Below are 22,836 nucleotides of genomic sequence, written 5' to 3'. Positions count from 1 at the left end.
TATTTTTAAATATGCTTCTTGTTTCTTCTGCTGTCCTCAGAAATTCCATGTGTCCTTTCAGGCACTAGTACTTTCCCTGTAAAGAAATTCTGTCTCTTGCCTTCACTCAGAACAAATTTTGTGTTTCTTGACTGCTGCCATAACATTTCAGAATTCTCTTCAAACTCTTTCTCTCTTGCTAAGAAACTCCATGGGTTATAATCATTATTTACACTTCAAATGTAAGTTTAAATCCTATTTTCCTTGCAAATGTAATGCCATTAGTGACTATATATGCCAACTAATGACAATAAATTTCAGATTATTAAATTTCATTCCACTCAAATCAATGAATTTCACTGTTTCACTCCCCAGCTTTCACTGGGAAAGAACCTTTCAAGTAAAAGCCATGTTCTTGTCTGAAGTACTTTTTGTTGTCTTCTTATTTTTCATGAGTGTTTTTAAATACTGTTTCATACTGTCCAAACTTTTCTATTTTACAGCAGTTGTCTGTGGCTACCTCAGATGTGAATTATTTACTTTTAATAGGTACAAAATTGCAGAATAATTAAGGCACACAAGACTTTCTGTCAATAGCAAAGGTATCAATGTGATTGCCATTACTGGGAAAGTTCAAGTATGGAGAGCTTGCCTAGGCAACTTAAAAAAGGTGGAAAAACATAGAGTCTAGCCCATACAACTTCCTACAATTCAGTATAAAACAACGAATTTTTCCAAGATATTCATTTATGCTCCTATTTCCTCTTAATAATGGAATTTTAAACAACATTGTGGCTAAACTCGGCTTTTCCCAGCTATCGGCATTTGTTTTCTGCAGAGAAGACAGGAATAAAGTTTCTGTTTGTTTTGTTGGCTTTTTTTTTTAAGAAGCCACACAGGTCAGCATAAATGGATACCTCTGCACCACGGGCACAGAGTCCTTCCCACTGCCCCAGAGGCTGGAGTGAACTCCTGTCTCAAAGCAGGTACGGGATGGCAGCTCCTTTCTGTAATTTCCATCCAAGCCAACTCAACAGCAACTGCTCGAGCAACAGCACCAGTTCAGAGTGCCACAGTAAAGCCCTTCCTCTACCACAGATAAATGAGCTCTGCCTGACATGTTCTGCTGATGAAATGCAGGGCTATATATCTTCTGTGAATTGGCTATTGTTCTGCTGAGTTTATAGCAGGAAGTGAATCAGGAGACAGGGACATTTTAGGCAGAAGTCCTATTGTAAAGCCAACAGTAGTGAAGTAGCTTTAGGAATAATACTGTTTTTTATATTAATTAAGTTCCTCAAGCCATGTACAGAAGCTATTCTCTGGGAATCTTATTAATTCCTTCCATGTCAAAGAATTAATAGGGAGAAAGGTTAGTGCCCAGGAAGCAAGCCCCACTATTCAACTCTAACAATAAACTCCTTCTACCCTGATGCCATTATAACAATTCCTGTAGCTGTTTAGAGCTTGTCCATTTAATTCTTCATACAATACTGTCCTTATGCCAGGGAGCACTGGAGCATATGAAGAACAGTATTTTAGGACTGAGACACACATTTATTATCAGCTCTGCCTGGCAAGTTATTATACTAGCTAAAGTCAGAACTTTTGAGAACTGTTATTTCCGATTTATTTTGCTCCCCAGAAAGCCAAAACAGTTCTCTGTGAGATACATTTGGAGGATGACTGGCCCAAGGCCACAGTTAGTTACTCAGAACTAAGAGCTTGTCTGCTCACAGTCACTCAGATTTAAGTCCTCTCAGTCAGAGCTGAAACAGGCTTTAACCTTTTGGAGAATCGGAGTCCAGCAAAAAGAGCTACCTTACCTCTGAATGAGAGCATCCACATGAGGTTTGTCATCTTTTATTACACATGTCAGCATCACTGCTGTAGTCAATTCCCCTGAACTCCTGCAGCAGACACCTGCCTCAAGCAGGGAACACATCTCCCTCATCACCTCAGTTCCAGCTCTTAGCAGAGCCTGCTCCAGGCTCCCACCAGCCTGGTCACCACTTGGTACCATAAGTTCTGTCCTACTACAGCAAGAGATTTAGTTGAAGATGCAGAAGTGAAAAGGTGAAGATTTTATCTCTGAGTAAGCAGTTAAAAGTTTTCCCTTTCAGTTTCTCTTCCTCCTAACTCAATTTTCACCTTTACCTTTCAAGACCAGGCATGAACCAGCATCTCACAGCATAATATCCACATATCATCCTCTTCCTCCTCCCACAGAACTATTAGCTATGACTGTTTTTGTTTCCTTGGCACCCTTCAAGTCTGCAGAAAAGCTGCTTTATGCACACTCATTCCAGCTAACACAGATTCTTTCCTTACTCAAATTCCTTCTGAGAATTTCTCAACGAGCCTTAAAAACAGACATTACGTAGCAACAGAGCTTCCTAATTTTGAGTTTCTCAAGAACATTTCACTGACGTACACGAGGCCTCAAGTTCTGCATAGAAAAGGAAGACTTGCTGCTCACTTACAGATTTTTTTCCTGGGCTTTCTGTTGTGGTTTTAAGCCCAGCTGAGATGAAACACCACCCAGCCACTCGCTTAGCTCCCTCTCTTCCCCTTCCCACACTGGTGGAGTGAGGAGGAGAATTGAAATAGAACTTGTATGTTGAGATAAGAACAGTTTAATAATTGGAAGTAAAATAAAATGAAGTAATATTGGCTAGTAGTAGTAATAATAATAATAATAATAATAAAATCACAAGTGATGCACAATACAACTGCTCACCATCTGCAGATCCCCCCTTCCCAAACCCCAATCAGACCTGTTGAGTAACACCCCAGTTTAGAGACTGGCCATGACATTCCATGGTGTGGAATATCCTGGCCAGTTCAGGTCACCTCTCCCAGCTGTGCTCCTTCTCTCTTCCTTTTGTGCACCTCCTCACTGGCAGAGCATGAGACAAGACACACAAACAGTCCTGGATTTAGGATAAAAACAACTTAGTAAAAAGCCAAAACATCAGTGACTTATCAACACCGTTCTTATTCCAAACCCAAAACACAGCACTGCAACAGGTACTGAGAAGAAATTAACTCTATCCCAGTTGAAACCAGGACAGTTTAGTACTGATAACCAGAAAACCAATCTTTGTATATTAGAATTACATGTTATTTCAGTTTTGTTCCTTAAAACTCCTTTTACCTACATACGTTTTTCATGTTGGAAGTGAAAATATAATTAGGCTTCAAACTTCAACTTCTGCAAAAAGCCTGTGAAGAAAATGAAATGAGGAGAAAGCAGTCTGATGTATATAATCACTAGACTATTGTTTTTAAAAAGAAAATGGAATGAGATCAGAAAGAGAGGGTCACTGCATTTGCAGTGTCTTTGAATTCTTTTTCTCTAAAGAGAATATTGCATAACTAAATTCATGTTTGGGTGAGCAAGATAAATTACTAGTAAAACATTGGTTGGAGATATAACTAAAATGTGGTATCAACATTTGAAATCTTAATTCTAGTTCTGAGATTATTTACTACATAGTCAAAGATTCTTATCAGGTTTTTATTTTCCTTTCCCCCCCTAGTTAGTAGTATTTCAATGCTTTTATTTTGACGTAGTACTGATAATTTACTAGATATTTTACAAAGATGTTTCATTCTCAAGGGTTTGAAATATGCTTTCCCAATACTACACTGGGCCAGAGAGAAGGATTTACATGTTTAGAACTGACAGGTCTGCTACAAAAACATTTTCCAAATAAAAAACTTCTTTACAAATACTTTATTTTGCTTAATGTATCTGCTATACACTGGGACAGAAATCTTTGAAAGCAACAGCAAGATTTCCAGTCCTGACTTTTCAAATATTGAATACTGAGGATGCAAGCTTAAATGAGCAGACCCTTTCTAAGCCAGCAGAAACTCCCTAAACAATTACATAAGGATATCCAGTATATTAGTATATTACATACTAATATATTCAGTATATTAGTATGTTACATACATTAGTATATTAGTATATTACATGTATATTAGTAATATTACAGAAAGTGCCATTACTATTTTGTGTTGGTAATGTTTGTGCTGTAATAACACCACTGCCTATACAGAGTACCACCAACAAACCAGTTTGGAATACAAAGATTATTTAGATGCTATTATCAGTATTGGGTCATTGTGAAATTACACCTAAAAGTATCCCCTGGATTCAGTCTCCATGGCCTTCCACAGCAATAAATCCTAAAATCCCAGACCTGGTTTTGCAGTCATGTTAAGCCTTCCCAGAAAGGAGTGCTATTGTTACAACACATCCTCTGTCCCAGCCATTACAGAAAATAATCACAGTGAGAGAAAGCTTCATTTTCCTTCTATCACAGTACCCTTGTTATGTTACTTGTCTGTCAAAAATATAATCATACTACAAAATACTATTTACTACAGGCCCATAGTCCCTAAAGCTGTTAGTACTTCCCACTTTATCCCTAACAGGCACTTAGGGGTAAAACCGGAAACATCTGCCCACTAAATATCAGTAATTAAAACACTAGGATGATTAACATATCTGACTACACCTCTGCTTAAGAGCAGCTTGCCTGTCAAGGCTCAAATATACAAGCAAGACTCACAGCTAGGAATTAAGAACAACCAAATCAACCCTCCACCACCACCACCAATAAAACCCACACCAAAAAACCCAAGCAGAAAATGCCAACCACAAAATATGAGACCTGGAATTTAGGTGAGCTTTACAATCCTGCAGTGATCATCTTACCTTACATTTATTTATTTCAAGAGTCAACTAGAATATGCTTTTGTAGAGGCCAGTGAGAAGATTCAAAGCTGATGAAGAGAGAATCAGTTAGATTTTATTTTAGTGGAATATACAAGATTAATGAAGACTGCTTGGAGTTACTCAGCCTACAGATTTCATTCTTTACTGCCAGGATTAACCCCAGATTCTGTGAAAGGGTATTGGTCAGCCCAGCCCACACCTGCCCTTCCTCCCCAGCACAAGCTGCTCTGGCCAGACTGTGTTCAGCTGTCCTGGAGACCATGGTTTGCTGCCCTCTTTTAGGAGGATCTTCCAAAACAGATGAAGTGGTGCAGTTGCAGGTGGTCTGGTTTAGATGTTCAAGAAACTAAAAACTTTGGGAGAGTTAAACTTTACGAAAAAGAAAAAAAACGGAAGAAGAGGGAGGGAGGGAGGGAGAGAGGAGAATAAACCCAACCAATGCATTTATAAATAACCACCCAATATCTTGTTTGAAGTCAAGCGGAAGCAACAGCCAATCATAGACCCCACTAGTTTATTCATATGCTTTGCTGTTAGAAGACTGAAATATCCATTTTTATCTTTTGCTCCTAAGTTTTGGTAGCTAAGTTTTGCATCTTAGTTTTGGTAGCTAATCATCACAACTGTTAACATAGCTACCAGAAATAGACTGCCATGTGCAACAATATCTTTGTAAATTAAACATACAAAAATATACAGATATTTGGCTTATATACATGCATAAATACACTGAGAGTTTCTGGTGTAAATAAAGATTTATCATCAGCTTCAAGCAATGAAATTTATCACAGTATCTTTGTTCTGTCTGTTTTTCGCAGACATGCACTATCTCTAAATAAAAATTAATGGCTAGTGAAACAGTCCATCAATATACCATTGAAATACTACCTCAGTCCATAAAACTTCCTACTTTTAAAGAGTTAGGAGCTCAGAACACTTAAAGGAAATAAAAACCCCCAACCCTCAGCATATAAGAACTTGCTTTTCAATTTTTTAATACTGGTTATAAATCAATAGCTGTATTAACTGGCAACAGCCTCAAGTACATGTACTGCTATTTTTTTCTAGTTGCTTTTCTTTTACTACAAGAATATGAACCATCATTGTGAAAAAAATTAATGTTTACCACCATCATCCTTTTATAGAATCCACAGCTCATTTATTATAGGCAGGAAGGGATAGGCTACTAGAGGAAATAAATACTATCCAGAACAGCAAGGAGATTCTTTCAGAATATGCATTTGAGTTGCCACTTTATAAATAAAGTTCTTGATCATTACTGAGAATTAGTTTATACAAATCATATAAACAGAACTGTATATACATACACACTCTATATCTATTGTAATAATTATCAGGTCAGCATATGTCTAGTACAGTTCCTGGGTTTTGAGCGTTTGTTTCACTTTTCAAAGGCTGTTTTGTCTTCATTAGTATTTCCTACATGCAATGCAGCAAAACATAGGAATCTGTTCCCAAACCTCAAGTTATTCTTGATGTCCTCCTACCAAGAGTGCAGCTGTTTTTTCTGTCATCACTTCCAGGTGGTCAGGACAGGCTTTCCTGAATCTCTTGCACGGCTTCCTTTGACCCCCGTGGGCTGCCCAGGACGGCCCCGCAGGTCGCGGTCAGTCCCGTCGCTCTGCGCCATCTCTTCATCGTATCTGCAGGAGAGGAAACCCCTTCAGTGCCTTGTGCTGCTACACAAACAGCTGGGCCCTGTACATTCTACTTCTACATTCTATCCTGCTTACTGTCTAGAACTGGAGTTTGATACAAGCTGCTCTGCATACGGCTTCATGCAGGCACAGCATGACATGCAGCTATGAGTCTATGAATCTATAATTTTACAATACAGATCATCCTGAAATATCTTCAGCGCCAGTTTGAAGGAAACAAGTCATCTGGCAGCTTTAGTTAAACTCCCAAGCTTATGAAATTTTGTGCTTGTGAAGTTCACCATGTACTTTGGCAGGTCTGTGGTTAAGCAGAACGTGAGCCTGCTGCCAGTTCAAATAACTCCTGAGCTATTGCTTCAAAGGGAGGATTGTTAGCTGCAGTGTTAAAACTCCCCTGTTGCATCACAAAGAGAGAAGGGAAAGAATGAGGTGAACTAAACAGCCGTGTGATCAAACAAAATGCATCTGATGATATGTATTTGTAACACTTAAGCACAATGATGAGTGGTTCTGTAGATATCTAACTCCATTATAGCCTCAGATAACCTCAGCATAAACTGACATTTCAACTGCTATGCAAATTCCAAGCAGAATTTGGCTATAAATATGTAATTGTAATTAACAGAAGATAATACCAAAGAATTTTGTAGGAAAATCATAAAATATACTTAGTTATACTGTTTTATAGGTATTCATAGCTACCATGTGTACAACATTCATTAAATCTTAAATCCTAATTCAGACCACTTATATTTAACTGCTTTTACTAGTATAGGGAAAACGTATTTAAGATGAGCAAGAACTAGTGGATCAGCTATGTACATAAAGGGCATTCCTGACATACTGAGCGACTGCACCACTAATGCTAAGAGAAACTATCCAAACATTTTCTCAAAAAAGATAAGAAACTGTGTCAGCAATATGGTATTCAAATCAGTGTTCTTCTGCATAAAACCAATCCATCCTAGATAAATCTTACAGACATTCCAATATAAAAAGTCTCAGTTTCCTTCATTTCTCTCCTTATAATACCGATCGACGAAATTAAAAAATATCTGATAATTCTATGATTTATTATTACATTCATTATTCACAGGACTCAAGAGGCATTATTTCCATGAACTGAGAGAAAATTTGCTTCAAATAACTTTTAAACCAGAACCAACTATTTTAACTGTTTAAGTACCATGTATATATTATCTTCCATAAAATTAAAGTTCTGCACATGTAGAAGACAAACATTCTCTTTGCTTCTGTCCCTCAGTTCTAGCTGCTAGAAGCTCAGAAGGTGCAAGCAGGAGCTTATCAGGCAACATTGTCTCTGGACATGAGGCAAGGGAACTCTGCTTTAATGCACTCCCACCTCCAATGCAGCTCCAAAGAAATGAAGTGGTACTTTGTGCCCATTTTTCATATCAGAATGAAGTTTACCTTATCTTTTTGGTCTACATTACACATCAAAAAAAAAGTGAGGTGAAAGAAAAACACTGGCTTTTCTATGAAACACCGATAAAACTTACAAGACTTCGTAATTGCCCAGAACCTCTTTTGGTGGAGATTTATTCCATTTGCAGTCAGGAATTTCCCCGTTAGGCACAGCAATGTTAAGCGTGTCATTAATAAGATTATACTTCAAGATGCGATCATTAGCGGTGCTGGAAGTAAGAGAAGGGGAAGCATTAACCTACAAAAGGGGAAAAAACCCAGTCAGTATCAGTTTTGGAGTGTTCTCCAAACAGCATGTGTGATGTCTGTGTGTGCCATACGGGAAATTGAGCCTTGGTGGCTCAAAGCACATCTTTCAGTTCCTCAGGCACTGGAAGGAATTCCCCACTGGGCATTTTTCATTTTACTTAGACAGGAAAGTACCACCAGTTAAGTGGCTGCAGTGTCAGCCTGCAGATTTCTCTTGAGGTGAGATTCACCAGGGTCAATCAGGCAAGGCAGAATTTTTATTTAATTTTCTGTTTACATGGTTACAGACCCCATACATTTGAGTCCTTAAAATTTGCCCAGTTTACATGAGCCACTGTTGCACACAGAAATCTGTGTCTCTCTTCTGGAAAACAACTTTTCTCTAAGTTCTTACCTGAGTTCTTCTGTTATACTGTGAGCTGGAGAGTGCTCTCTATTCAAAGCACTGCATTGTATCTTGTTTTAATTAAACCTAACATATTCATCTAACATATCTTTGTTTCACATTTATTTTGGAGAAGTAGTATCAAAGCAATAAACAGAATTTTTTTTTATGAAGCTCACTTCAAATTAGATTGAGAAGGAAGAGGGATGGATAAAATTTATATTGAACATACAGAGCTAAAGTATATAAATGAAAGAGAAATTTATGTAAAAAATAAAAAAGCTTTCCAAATATCCTAACTATACTTTGTATGCCCCTTTTGTTTCCTCTTAATCTGTAACATTAAGGCCATGACAGCATTTAAAAATTAAATTTGATGTTTTGCTCCATCAAGTCGATAACCATTTTTCAGGTACTGATCCAGTATTTAACAGGGCTGCTAACATTCACATTCCCTCTGAAGTGCAGTTGCATGGATGCACTGGAGTTAGAAACCAAAACAGAAAGCCACAAACAAATAGAAACACCAAAAAAATATGAAAGAAAAGCCCATGGTAGCTTAGTCATCACATGAACTATGTCACTTTCCAGTGTTTTTCTTAATCCACTTACCCGATAAGCAAAAAATACTATCTAAAAAGAGGAAAGACTACATTAAAATCTACTTTGTTTTATTCCGTGAAATGAGAAGGAAGTTTTTTATAGAACTTTATAGAAGGAAGGAACTTTTACAGAAGGAAGTATTTTATAGAACTTTACCTCAATTAGCCAGGGCTTAAGCTTGTCATCAATGATAATGTCATATCCATAACACTCAAAGCAGTGTTTATCATTATTCATTACAGGCTGGGGAAAAAGAAAAGACAGTAGTATGTATTAAAATCTACTCTTCAGTAAGTAACCCAATTACCTACTTTCTTTGCTAGAAATCACATGTAATGACATTATGAATCTTCTACAACACTTTTCAGTATTGTAACTCAAATATAAGCTTGCTAACTAGTAGGTTCAGCATTGCCTCTTTTTCTGAGGCTGGATCTAAATATTTCAATACTAATGATTGCACTGATGCCAAGTATTGAGTTATGTTAATTTTCCATTATGTTTCCATAGTGAAAATAAGTGGGTTTATACTTTGCAAAAGTAATATTTAAAGCCTGCATGCATCAGAAGAAAACAGAAAATTTGAAAATTTACAGCTTCATATAATTGTGAATTCTTTAAACTTTAGAAAAGCAATTCAAAGACATTTCTTTTATTCTGCTGCTGTAACTATGCTGAAATTTTAGGTCAAACAATTACAAAATACATTTAAAAATTTTAATTACTCAAGGTAAATATAACCCTAAAGCCAAGAGAGAGCAGGAATCAAGTTTGCTTAGATGCACATCCCCTAGAGAACCAGGAGCTTTCCAGCATCTGCATTATGCATTATATATGCATTATATAAACATTTGCAGTATGCATGGTATAATACTTTCTTCTACATGAAGCTCATTAGAGAAAACTTTGTCAAGGTTTCTGAGATATTTTCCCCATAACTAATAATGAAGCTTTTCATTTCTTCAGGGACTGAAAGAGAGGAGGAGGAACAAGAATCTAATTACATGTGCCATTGTCAGAAGGACAGAGGAACAACAGATTTCGTGCTCCATAATTTTTACCACTTCTCCTCTTCTAAGGTTCTGCTAGCATTTGATTATATCCCTTTTCTTCCCCCAAGCACCTTCAGATATGACTGCACAGCAGAGGCCAGGTTAAGGCATGCTTCCCCAGCTCCCACTGATCCTAGCTGCACGACCTTGTCCCTGTTTCTCGTGCTGATTCTGGTGTTCATCTGCTCCTTCCATGACTCAGCTTATTCCCCTGGCAGAACACCAAGCCATCAATAAAGCAAGGTAGTAATTGTCAGTGCACAAGTGAGCTGATTCAGCTCTAAATGGTGCCAGGACCAACCCAAAAGAGAGGACAAGACAATGTACTTGGGACCAGGAGAGTCCTTGGCAACTCAGTTACCCCAGCTGACTCCCAGAGTGGTACCTGCCCTGTAATGTGATCACAGAATATTCCCCCAACACTAGAAAGTCACTCAAGCAGAGAACTGGCTGCTGCTTCTTTTTTTTTTTTAATAAATTCATGATAACTCTGTGACTTATGCATAAAAGTAGTGAAAGTACATTATGTAACTCTGATGAGCTAATAGCCTTAGGTTTGCTCTGATAAACTGTCCTCCAGAGGTTTTTTTTCTTTGACACATTTGTTATTGCTGGAATGACGTCACACATTTTGGCAGAACTTAATACTATTCACAAGGGCAGTATCAAGTCATATTAAATAGTTCACAAATCCCTCAAGGAAAGAGATTTATTAACTCCTGCAAATATCCACAGACAGCTCAACCCACTCACCCACCCAAGATTCAGTTCCCTCATCTCAAGGGATATAAAGAAATCAAGAGATAAGAAAGCTGCAGAAATCAGCATCAACACCATCACTCAAAGAGCAGAAAAGAGATGCAGGGGTTTGAATGGCAAGCTCACTTCCATGGTTATGGGAAGCCTGCAGCTGGAATGGTTATGGGAAGCCTGCAGCTGGAATGGCTATGGGAAGCCTGCAGCTGGAATGGTTATGGGAAGCCTGCAGCTGGAATGGCTATGGGAAGCCTGCAGCTGGAATGGCTATGGGAAGCCTGCAGCTGGAATGGCTTTGGGAAGCCTGCAGCTGGAATGGCTATGGGAAGCCTGCAGCTGGAATGGTTATGGGAAGGGGAAGCCTGCAGCTGGAATGGCTTTGGGAAGCCTGCAGCTGGAATGGTTATGGGAAGCCTGCAGCTGGAATGGCTTTGGGAAGCCTGCAGCTGGAATGGCTTTGGGAAGCCTACAGGTGGAATGGTTTTGGGAAGCCTGCAGCTGGAATGGCTATGGGAAGCCTGCAGCTGGAATGGCTTTGGGAAGCCTGCAGCTGGAATGGCTATGGGAAGCCTGCAGCTGGAATGGTTAAGGAAAGCCTGCAGCTGGAATGGCTATGGGAAGCCTGCAGCTGGAATGGCTTTGGGAAGCCTACAGGTGGAATGGTTTTGGGAAGCCTGCAGCTGGAATGGCTTTGGGAAGCCTGCAGCTGGAATGGTTATGGGAAGGGGAAGCCTGCAGCTGGAATGGCTTTGGGAAGCCTGCAGCTGGAATGGCTATGGGAAGCCTACAGGTGGAATGGTTTTGGGAAGCCTGCAGCTGGAATGGCTATGGGAAGCCTGCAGCTGGAATGGTTAAGGAAAGCCTGCAGCTGGAATGGCTTTGGGAAGCCTGCAGCTGGAATGGTTAAGGAAAGCCTGCAGCTGGAATGGCTATGGGAAGCCTGCAGCTGGAATGCTATCGCTGGCAGCACTCACCGCAACAGCCTTCAGGGACTGCACAATGATCCAGTGGATTTCATCAAATAATTTGTTGGTGACTTCCTTCCCACGGGTGCTCTCCAGGTAGAGGCGTAAGTTACTCACTGTCCACTTGCCTCCATGGATATGGTTGTAATCATCCTGAGGAGTTAAGGAGTTCACTCAGTCTAAGATTTCAAAGTTGTTCAGCAGGTTTTTTCTCATCCCCACAAGAAGTCCCCTTATATTTACAAGTACTGCTCTAAAAACAAACCTGGCTAATTGCTCTTGCAGCTTCATGAACATCTCAACTTTGAACTGCCCTCCACATAAACAATTGCTTTTATTATAGCTTTAATATGCTTGTATCACACATCGTAAATAAAGTAATAAATCTTTGTTAGGAGAAAAAAAAAACTGGGTACTTGGACAGTTTTATATAAAGTATGAGTTATGATTTGGAAATAGAAGTTTTAAAATGTGAAAGGAAAGAACTGAATATTTTGCTCCTCTGGGGATAAGGAAAAAACGATTAATGAGCAACAGCAGAATTTCACTGAAGGTAGCTGTTGTAAAATGCAGCACTTGAAAGTGTTTGTCTGTGTTTATTTACTTAAAGCACAACTTGTTTGTTCCCTGGTTATCTTCTTAATGGTGCTACTGATAACAGCCACATTCAAGAACATAGTGAAACGACACCTGAATTGTTTTTAAAAGTTAAAATTTTCAAGTAATTCAGTACAAAACCCCACTAAGCATTACTGAAAATGAACAGGGGAAAACGGGAGGATACCTTATGCTGTCTTTTCAGAGGCTATCAAGGCTGTGCATTATTTCTCTTTAAATGCAAAGACAAGAGCAAAGCAAGGGGTGTTCATACTGATGGAAAGGCACATGTTCAGCCCTCAAGGAACTCTCAGGACAAATGCTTTGTCCCTTTATAAAGTGTTCTCCTCAGAGCATTTCTGAGAATCAATGATTGTATGCCTGCTAAATTACAAAACACAATGCATAGAGCATAAAAAAGCTCTCAGAAGAACAAATTCTGCTGTCCTCTAGGACAAGGTCAGAGAAGCACCTGTCTTATTATTAGGCTTTCTCCTATAGCTCCCCCATTAGTAAATTTGAAGAACTGGACAGTACAAATAAAGATCTGAAACATGGTTCTCAGGATTTTCTCCATTATAAAAATGTCATGACACCAGATTCCAGCAAGGGAACAGAGATCAAAGTTTCAGCCCTCTTTGCCCTTCAGATCAAGTACTCAAATGAAAACAGATTGCAACTGGGTAGAGCTTTACATAATTACAGTTGTTTCATTAAAGACATTAAAACAAAGTGAAAATAATTATGTATAAGAGTTATTGTTGTTTTGTTTGTATTACACACACAATTTCCAGCACCTCATCATAATTTTTATAAATTACTGACAGCTCAAATTAGGTACAGTTTTAGAAGACTAAAAAGCTGTACAGTCTAAAAGCCTCCAAAGTTATAGGCACATTTAAAACAGAACAAATAGGATGGGTAGCATACATTAAACTTCCCTTCTGCCTTTCTGCAAAACTGAACAGATATCAGTGGTTTACAATTTATAAAAAGCTTTTCAAATATTCTAGTAATAATTCCACATTCTTAGGCTGCTACTTCTATACTCATTTCTGTTGCCCTTTATTCTAAGTGACGTCACCATCACAGTCCCTTCTCTTATCTGGGAAAAATCTTGAAGACCATTCTTTAACTGGTAGAGAAGATGGAGGGTGCATAATAACAAGGCAGGCAATGTACCACACACCTCACATTTTCTCTGCTACTGGCAACACCACCAGGAGTTTTTCTAAAAGTTGTATGGGACCTGCTTTCACCATAAGTAATTCTCACTGTGCCCCGTGAAACCAAAACATGTTTGAAGCACTTCACAAAGCAGCAACTGAACAATAAAATGTTTGTAGTACTGAAAAATGGCATATTTGACCACTTACCCTGGTTAAGAACTATCAACATTATCATTTACATTGTTGTTGCAGCAATATTCAGACAAAAACAGTTCTGCTATGCTGCACATCTTATGGAACACTAGCAGAGAAGGCATATTAAGCAAGGTTTCAATTTAAGATATATTGCATATATCTTGTGTATGAGTGCATGTGTATACCTACATTAATATAATCAGGAGAGTGTGTGTGTGTGCCCATACATATTATTTTCCATACCATTAAAATAAAGCTTCTGGCATTAGGAAGTGCAACAATAGAGTTTTAATGACTGTACCAGAGGCATGGTTTGTAAATCACAGACATCTGCTAAAAACACCAAAGGGACAGTCATTATCAAGTCATTCCCTGAAGGAACAAGGCTTGGGAAGTGACACTTTATCCCCATCTATGTCACCCCTGCCCCACTAACCTTCCCTCCCCACTGCTGAATTTCAGCCTGCTTTGACATAAGGAAGGGCTGTCAAAGCTCTCATACTTGCACATCAACATCAATGGCAAATTACAGGACAGAACTGTTCTGCAGGCAGAGCTCCAGCTTTGTCCATGCAAGAGGAAGCCACCAGATGGCCAGGCAGCACTTATTTATCTCAAGTTTGCAACTGCACATTCCCTTTGTTTCCCACAGAAGGAAGGCAGGGGCAGGAGGCTGGGGAAACACTGGAAGAAGCTGGAAAATCCTGTGATGAATAAGTGCTGGGAAGAAGAAATTGAATTAACTGCCAGAGAGAGAGAGAGGGAAGGAGAAATGAAGATGGGGATATTAAACCACTATTATAAAGTACATAACCACATGATCCAAGCTCATAAATTTCATTGTTTAGTTCATAAGTGAGTATGTTGCCTTTTAAATTAAAGAAGACCCCTGCTCTCAACTACTGTGAGTCAATACTGAAAATATCACACCAATTACAGAGCTGCAACTCATTATCTTGACTTCTGATTTGTAGTTTTCTAAAATGTCTACATTCTAAAATGTATTTATTTGTAAGTGCAAGGTGAAGTATTTTAATTGCAAGATGATGAGGAGTATGACAAAACCTTTTGATTCCAAGTTTCTGGGACAATTAAAGAAAATCCGTCTTGCTACAAAAGAGCATCTAAGAAATCAGCACACTTACCCCATGTTTCTGAATGGCAACGTTTGTAAGATGTACAAACATGTTGTCCAGTTCACTTGTACTTGGTGTGTATTTCACTGTGCAAAACCGGCAAAACCCAAGCTTGTACCTTAAATGCAAAAAGTCATTAAAATGTGTTAAATCCCTGTGAGAAGCAAGGAAGTGAGCATCCTAGGATACCAGGTACTGGTTAAACTTCTTGTGCAACATGCACAACATTATTTTGACTAGACTGGACATTATCTCTAAACAAAATACAAAGACAAGCAACCTTACATGTAACATCTCAGCGGACGATAGGTAGATACCAAAACATAGAGACGAAGATCAAATTTCTTTCCACCAATTAGTAAGGGATTGTTGATGTAGAGTGAAATCACATAGGCTTCTTTGGAAGACTGAGACACAAACCTGAAAGACACAAAATATGTCTCACAGTATGACATTTGCAACAATACAATCCTTGAAGTCTTTTGCTTCTTTAGAAGTGTTCTGTAAATTTCAAATTGACTGAAATCTTGCATCTTTTGCCAAGACGGTGTATAAAGTTGTGGAGGTTAATAATACACGCTTGGCATCAGGCCTTGTTTTATAAAAAAAAAAAAAAAAGCTGAAAATACTGTAGAGATGACCAAGACCAATTACCCATTTAAACTCACACAGTAGCTGACCAAGCCATTCACAATGCAGCTCTACAAGCCAGCCTTTTTCCCTTGAAGAGAATTTAGAGCTTGGCAAAGTCCAGACAAGCAAAAAGAATGTAGTGCATTACCTTCATTATTCAAGGTCTTGTACTACTGGAATATTTGCATTTCTGCTTGGTGTGCAACTGCAAACCACTGTGAAAAGTTAATATAACTTTCAGATTGTGACATTCTTCAGTTTGCAATCAAAAAAGGGGGAAAAATTCTCAAATGATATTTAGCCAGTCACTTGGTCACAGGAAAAACCATTAGTTGTGTGATCAAAACTTCTAGTCAGAGAAAAACATAAAATTGCTGACCTATTTCACCCATTTGGAAGGAGATCATCAACATGAGTTATATTATTTTGTGTTCCAAAAGGAAAATACATTTATTTCATAGAAATGCATTCTTCTTTTGTACCAATTTAAAAAGTGATGTAATATATATTAAACAATTATTGAAATTGCTGAGGGGAAGTTTTTTCTCTTGCTTCCTGTTATTTAATACCGTGAAGCAAAACAATTTCTTTCTGTGCAAGTTTTTCTCCAACAACACTGAAAGTAATTTTAAAAATAATATTAATTGAACAGTTATGTGTACCTCCTCATACCAAAACAAGCTGTATTATAACCTGTTGAAGGAGGAAGCCAGATAACAACTGAGATTAAATGCAAACCCAACTATGAAATGACAAAGCAATCATAATAATAATGGCATACCTTTCCCATGCATCAGACAATCAGCATGTTGATGCAGTTCCCCTAATTACAGAAAGTACAATAAAGGGTTTGGTTTCAAGAACTTACGAAGATGTTTTGCTGTCTCGAGACCATTTTTTTATTTGGGAGAGTTTGTTGATTAGAAATATTCCTTTTCCTTGAGCTTTGCCACAAGGTTTCATAATCCACGTGCTGGAGGGATTCTTTCTGAATTCTTCAACAAAGAGATTATAATCGGCAGGAAGCATAAAAGTCACAGGAACAAAATCTGAATTAAGGGGGAAAAAAGGGTGCACAATTAAAGACATTCTACCTGATAAGGCTACTGGCACATAAAGACTAAAAAAGAAAAGTTCTGTATTTTCAGTTTTCCAGTCTGGCATGATCCACCTTCATTAACAGTCATGTTGCTTTTTATCTCATTTACATACTAGTTTTTACTTAAGCAATTGCAAAATGTTGCACAATGCTAACTTCAAAGTAATAGATTCTAATTCATGTGAATAGATTTTCTTCTTCCATTTATATGCTGTGCCATTGCAGTATTAGATACCATTTCAACAAAACAATTAAAATTTCTCAATTTCCTCAATCAGCTTCCACCATTCTTTATCATGCTCTGTGCAGGCAAAACCCCCCTTTGGCTGCATAATTTTTATTTCCACGTGACTCTCATTATTCTTATTTATTATATCTTATTCTGAACTTCTTTTATTTTTCTTTGCTCCCACACACTCAGTTTTGCCATGATTGCTGAAACCTAAAGCAAAACATTTTTCACTTTTTGCTATTAAATTATCTTCAACTCCATTCTTGAAGACCTGCCTTCCTACATGGATGAAGTGTTTCCATTTCACTTTTCCAAGATGTAATTCAACTCCACATATCTCACTTTGTTTCACTTCAATGCTTTCTGACCTCCAAACCAACTCTTGCTTTCCTCATTCCTGATCTATTCTTGGTTTAGTTTTGGGGTTTGAGTTTCTTGGTTTTTTTTTTTTTTGTCTGGTTTGCTTTTTATTTTATATTTTAGCAGTCATTATTAGTTCCCCAACTTCTCCCAGATTTCCTTTCTGAGGTGTTTGTTCATTCAGTTCTGTCTAGAGCCTTCCTTCAAAAAGGTTTAGTTGTTGCTCCATTGTAAGATTTTCACATAATAGTTTTTCACTTTTGAATTAAAGAAACTGTAACCCTCTCTTATGTGAAGTAACAGAGCCCTTTGGTTTCACCACTAACCTAACTGCAAAGTATCTTAAACCCACAATTTTCCCTCTCCAAAACAATTTTTGAGAAACCCCAAATGAATCAAACCCAAAGGAGGAACAGAGCACTTCAAGGTAGCCATTTTAATGTCATAACACTCCAGAGGTTCAGTGCTTCACACACAAAAAAGCAGGTTCTCTTCCAATTATTGACTCTCTAAGAAAAATCTGAATGCTGAAAATAAGAACAACATACCCAAATAAATATATTTCCCATTTTCATCCTTTTCTGCAAGAGGACTTCCTTCTTTCTCCAGTTCTTTTCTGTATCTCTTGATATTCTTTACCATCAAATCTTTTCTGGTCAGTTCATAGTGGTTTGGGAAATGATTGACAATTTGGTCATCAGAGAGGCGGTAACCGGTTTCCACACTGAACACATTTCTGATTGTTTGGACGCTCATCCTGAAACCAAAGACAGACACCAAGTGATTTCTCTCAAGAAACACACTTCAGGACGACAAATCAGAGATCTTTTCCCTCCAATTTCTTCATCTTTTCTCTCTCTTGTTTCTTTTTATATTTAATATTTTGCTGCAGTGACAATCCAACATATCCTGAAGTTCTATTAACAAAGCAAATGAAATCCTGCTGAAGGTTTAATCAGTCCCTCCACTACCACTGAAATTGGTGCAGGAAGTGAGGACAGAAAGATGACAAGTGGGTCCTGCTGGACTCTGGCTTGTTGATTGTCAGGTCAATCCCCAGAAGGGCCTAAAAATGACTGAAGTGTACGCAAGTGCAACAGAATCCTCTTTCTAAATCTGTTACTTCACACTCTTGAAACTCACCTTTCCTCATCAGGAAAACCACAAACACAACCTCTTATTGACTGCCTTGCTACCTGGATTACAAAAGGAATTCAAACATATGACTTGAAAACTGGTTAAGAGATCTTGCTAAAAACACCTGTGTAGTTGAGTTATATACCAGATGAAAGTGCTGCAGTGACAGAGTCATTAAATCAGTTATCAACTACACTTTTCACAGAAGATAAGAGCAGGGACATAAACGCAAAGAATTTTCCATATTAGATGCTCAATGCAAAAATTTAAGAATATTTTCCGAATACTAACAATCTGCTACATTATCATTTCAGAAAGAAAAAAAAACTAACCCAAAACAAAACAACACAGCAATTTCCATGAGTGTTTCCCCACTCTCCCAACTGCATTCCAAAAGCATGAGCAGATTCCTGCCCATTTAGATTCCTGTCCATTTAAATAAGTGGTTCACAAAGGGTACATTTGGCAGCACAAACTGCCATTTTGATGCATTTGAAAGGAACATCACAAATTGTTTCATTTATTTAAAGAGCACTGTTTCTGCCCATTAATAGATTACTGCATTCTAGGACAGCATTTCATGGGCTTATATTAGACAAACATCAAATGCAAAGATAATTTACTCTCCTCCTTTTACCACAATCTTGGTCTAATTTCTCATTCACTCTCAGTATTGAAATGTTGAATAGTTAGTGTGAATATAAATCATTATCATGAAGAGAAGGAAAGTACAGTTTATTACAGAAATTTGGACTCTAGTAACAGGGCAAGCCTCTATAACACTGATAAAAGAAATTGGGAATTGTAGCATACTTACCAATAAAAATTCCAGTCTTCATTTTCTGTCACCTGAATCCATCCTCTTTTTTCAAAGTTGTTTATTAGAACAGATTTTTCTATGTCAGTTACCCACTTTACTTTTCCTGCCATTATCCCAAAGTGGAATCAACCTGTTCATACAGAAAATTTTAAAGTTGAAAATAGGGGAGGATCCAGGGAAGTAAAAGCAGAAGAAAAGTGGCACCTAGAAAACACTTCCACATAAGTATTATTAGCTTACAACCCAAGGGAAAGAGCACCTAGGCTCGGACTGAAACCCTGCACTTCTCAGCTGGAGAACTGCACACAAGGACACTGGTTACAGGGAGGGTTTTCATACTCCCCATCTTTTATAAATAGGCACAAAACCTTCTCTTAAATATACTACTGATAGAACCCCCCTATTCTACATTGAGTAAAGTTTAAAGAACCAATACAGACCTTGCATTGTTTCTAACTTAGGAACACATATTTTTGCTTTCTTTTGAAGCAAGAAGTTCATCTGGATCACATGGTGCCTGTAAAATAAAAACCCATGATTCCAAGAGAAGTCCCTTACATGCTCTATCAACAATCAAGACTTGCAGTACCTCAGGGGAGGGAACTGAAGTTACTGACCTTGCAACTGGTGCCATTAAACCCTTACAGGAGGATTTCCCTAAACGTCAGGCTGTCAGTTGAGTGCTTCAAACTGCAGTTCAGCTCAAGACACCAGATGTCACTTTCTACATTAGACCTCTCACTGGCCCAGGTCAGCCTTTTGTTAGGATCACTGACCATTCTGGCAGGAAGGGACCCCAGTAAGTCTCCTGGTTCAGCCTCCTGCTCAGTGCAGGGTTAGCGACGAGGTGTGGACAGTTTGCTCAGAGCTTTACCCATTTATGCTTTGAAAAGCCCCAAAGACACAGCACAGCTTCTCTGGGCATCCCATCCCACTTCCTCACTAACTTAATGGGGGTAGGGGGTGGTTCTCCCTATATTTTTATTATTTTCCCTACATTTGTTATTATTACTTACATTACTTTCCCAACAACAAAACTCCCCGTGCAAAGGAGTGGGGGAGAGCTGGGTTATCACACACCCACAAGCAACACCATCTACTGCCCCTTCTACACACAACTTTCCATTGAAAAGTAAATTAAAACATAAAAGCACCTTTACTAAATGTAGTAATGTAATTAATGAATGTTAATTCAATTTAATAATAATGCCATTTCTGCAAGTAACATGTTGGACTGGAATGCAAGGGGTCTTCATTTCCCAGGACTAGACATGGAAATGTACATTTGCCACCAAGCTCGGGCTCCTATTGTTTCTTTCTGGGAGGTATAACCCATATAATCCCACACAGACTATTTATCCTGTCAAATCCTACAAAGCCAAAATGTTTACTAACAAACTTCAATTTGAGAAAGTTTAGGACACATATATTTTTATTCATGTTGGTAAGCAATCTGAAATCAGGCTTAGATAGAACAGAGTATACGAAGGCTCAGGGTCTGTCTTCCTGTGTGTGGACCTTAGTTCTACAAGGCCATGATCTTTCTCTGGGCCTTCCAGATATTACCAGAACAAAAGCAAATGAAACAATTAATTTATTTGTACTGAAGTTGGCATAACCCATCATCAGTGACTCAGTAATACCACACAGCACCTTGTTGTGGTTTTAAAAGTTCTGGAATTAGTCTGCTGTGACACAATTGTCCCTTCAAAAGGAAAAGCATTAAAGGCTACAATGGCATTAACCAACCACAATGTAAACTTTTCAAAAGGCTTTAAACCAACATTCTTCACATCTCCAAGCTACCTCAAGAGGTTCACCAAAATTCAAACCTAACATTATACCTGTTTCTCTGACTCCTTGAGCAATTCACATACAGGTAGGTGAGCTGAAATTAAGCCAGAGCTAAACACTGGAGACAGCTTCTACCAGAAATAAAAAAAAAAAATTCACAGGAGCACAATTCTTTTCCTATTTTGGGATCTTGGTGCCTCACCTACCCCTCCTGCTACAGAGGAATTGAAGGCAGACTGAAAATTTGTCCTTGGTTTCTGGAGAATTTAATCAATCTCAGATGATGTTTAAGTGGCCTGTAAACAAAATCTTCCAATTTTGTACAAATTGATCGCCGAAACCCACAAACAAGAACGCACAACAAATAATATAATTTTAATACAATTTACTTTTCTAGAGGAATCCTCTAATCTGGAAAGAGGTACTCTAGATAACCCGATGAGATTGCACAAGATAGATGCACACATTCACACATTCACATCACAAAAGACGCACACATTCAAATTTCTGGTCAGCTGAGACCCTTAGTTTACAAAACATCAAAGAAGAGCTGCATAACACAGCCGTAGCCTACATATTTGTATTAAGTCAAATCCTTCACGAAACACCAGAGCTCCTACTCAAGAGACAGCAGGCATGTGACAGAGGCACAGCAGGCCCGTCACTTCTCCAGAACAGGGCCTTTCCTGCCCAGACGGCTCCCACGGGCAGCAGGGAAGCCTGGCAGCAGCCTAAGGCCCAGGTGAGACCTCTGGCTCTGGTACAAATTGATGAACTGAGACCCAAAAGCAGCCTGGTTGGTATCACAGCCACTCTAAGGAGCCCGTGGTGCTGATGATGGCAGACTTCACACCACAAAACAGGGGTGAAGCTGCACCTCCGGCACGCGACCCAGCAACCGCTGCTTCCTTCCAACAGTACAAAATGTAACTGTGCTTCATTATTAAGTTTACTACTGGAAAATCCACTTTGGCTGTGCCATCAGAGGAGGCCGGGAGGGCCTGCTGCGAGATTCCCGAAGCGTTAGGGAGGAGAAGGAGCCCAAGACTCAAAGAGCCACACGGCTGTGTGTGCGCGGGTGTGTCTGGGGTGATGGAGGGGTGCGCATTTCTGTGTGTGCGGTGGTGTGTTTGTGTGCATGTGTGGGGTGTGTACGTGTGGGTGTCTGTGTGGATGTCTGTGTGGGGAAGGAACGCGTGTGTGTGCGCGTCTGTGTCTGTGTGTGTGTGCATGTGTGGGGTGTGTACATGTGGGGATGTGTGTGGGGTGTGTACGTGTGGGTGTCTGTGTGTGGGGGTGTGTGTATGTGTGTGGGGTGTGTATGTCGGACAGGTACGGGGCTGTGGAGGAAGGGGATGGGACTGGGGATGTGTAGAGACGCTGTGGGTGTGTAGGGGGGATGTCGGAGAGGGGACGGACACCCACGACCCGCCCCGGCCCCGCGCTCACCTGCCCGCGGGAGCGCGGCCGCCGCTCCCCTCAGCCCGGGCCGTCCCCGCCGGACGCCGCCATCGCCCCGCCCGTTCCGGCCGCCGCCCCGGGGCGGGGCTGCGGGGCCGCCGCCGGCCATGTTGTGTGCGGGGCGGGCCGCGGAGCCCGGCGAGGCCGGGGCCGGCCCTTCCCCGAGGGACGGGAACCTGCTGCAGTCCCCGACGGGGAATCCCCGAACCCCGCCCAGCCACTTCAGGGCTGTCCCTACTGTCTGGGGCTGTTTTAGTCTGAGCGTGTGCGACTTGGGCCTGCCCCATCCTCAGGAAACAAGTTCCTAGCAAACATCAGTCCATCAGTAAATGGGGGTTT

General features: G+C 39.5%; 1 protein-coding gene across 4 annotated transcripts; it reads right to left on the bottom strand.

Moving 5' to 3' along the window:
- Window positions 1-2,396: 2,396 nt before the first annotated feature.
- Window positions 2,397-22,553, bottom strand: TTLL1 (TTL family tubulin polyglutamylase complex subunit L1). Of its 4 annotated transcripts, XR_009418536.1 has the most exons (13): window positions 22,486-22,552; window positions 19,683-19,759; window positions 19,240-19,372; window positions 17,834-18,042; window positions 16,463-16,643; window positions 15,247-15,381; window positions 14,971-15,079; window positions 11,874-12,017; window positions 9,248-9,334; window positions 7,929-8,092; window positions 6,238-6,393; window positions 4,709-4,776; window positions 2,397-2,912 (listed from the first exon to the last, which is right to left on the bottom strand). XR_009418536.1 is itself a non-coding variant. In XM_059473153.1 (12 exons), the coding sequence occupies exons 3-11, from the start codon at window positions 19,350-19,352 to the stop codon at window positions 6,264-6,266; spliced, it is 1,272 nt and encodes a 423-aa protein (XP_059329136.1). In that variant the 5' UTR covers window positions 19,353-19,372; window positions 19,683-19,759; window positions 22,486-22,552; the 3' UTR covers window positions 4,781-5,082; window positions 6,238-6,263. The 4 variants fall into 4 exon arrangements, 3 of the variants coding, with proteins under 3 accessions (XP_059329136.1, XP_059329134.1, XP_059329135.1); XM_059473153.1 differs by lacking the exons at window positions 2,397-2,912; window positions 4,709-4,776 and adding an exon at window positions 4,781-5,082; XM_059473151.1 differs by lacking the exons at window positions 2,397-2,912; window positions 4,709-4,776 and having other exon boundaries at window positions 5,227-6,393.
- Window positions 22,554-22,836: the final 283 nt, after the last annotated feature.

This window comes from Ammospiza nelsoni, chromosome 5 (genome assembly GCF_027579445.1).
Source record: "Ammospiza nelsoni isolate bAmmNel1 chromosome 5, bAmmNel1.pri, whole genome shotgun sequence".
In the NCBI taxonomy this organism is placed as follows: Eukaryota; Metazoa; Chordata; class Aves; order Passeriformes; family Passerellidae; genus Ammospiza; species Ammospiza nelsoni.
The sequence above is the reverse complement of the archived record's forward strand: the minus strand, read 5'-3'. Positions and strand labels throughout refer to the sequence as shown.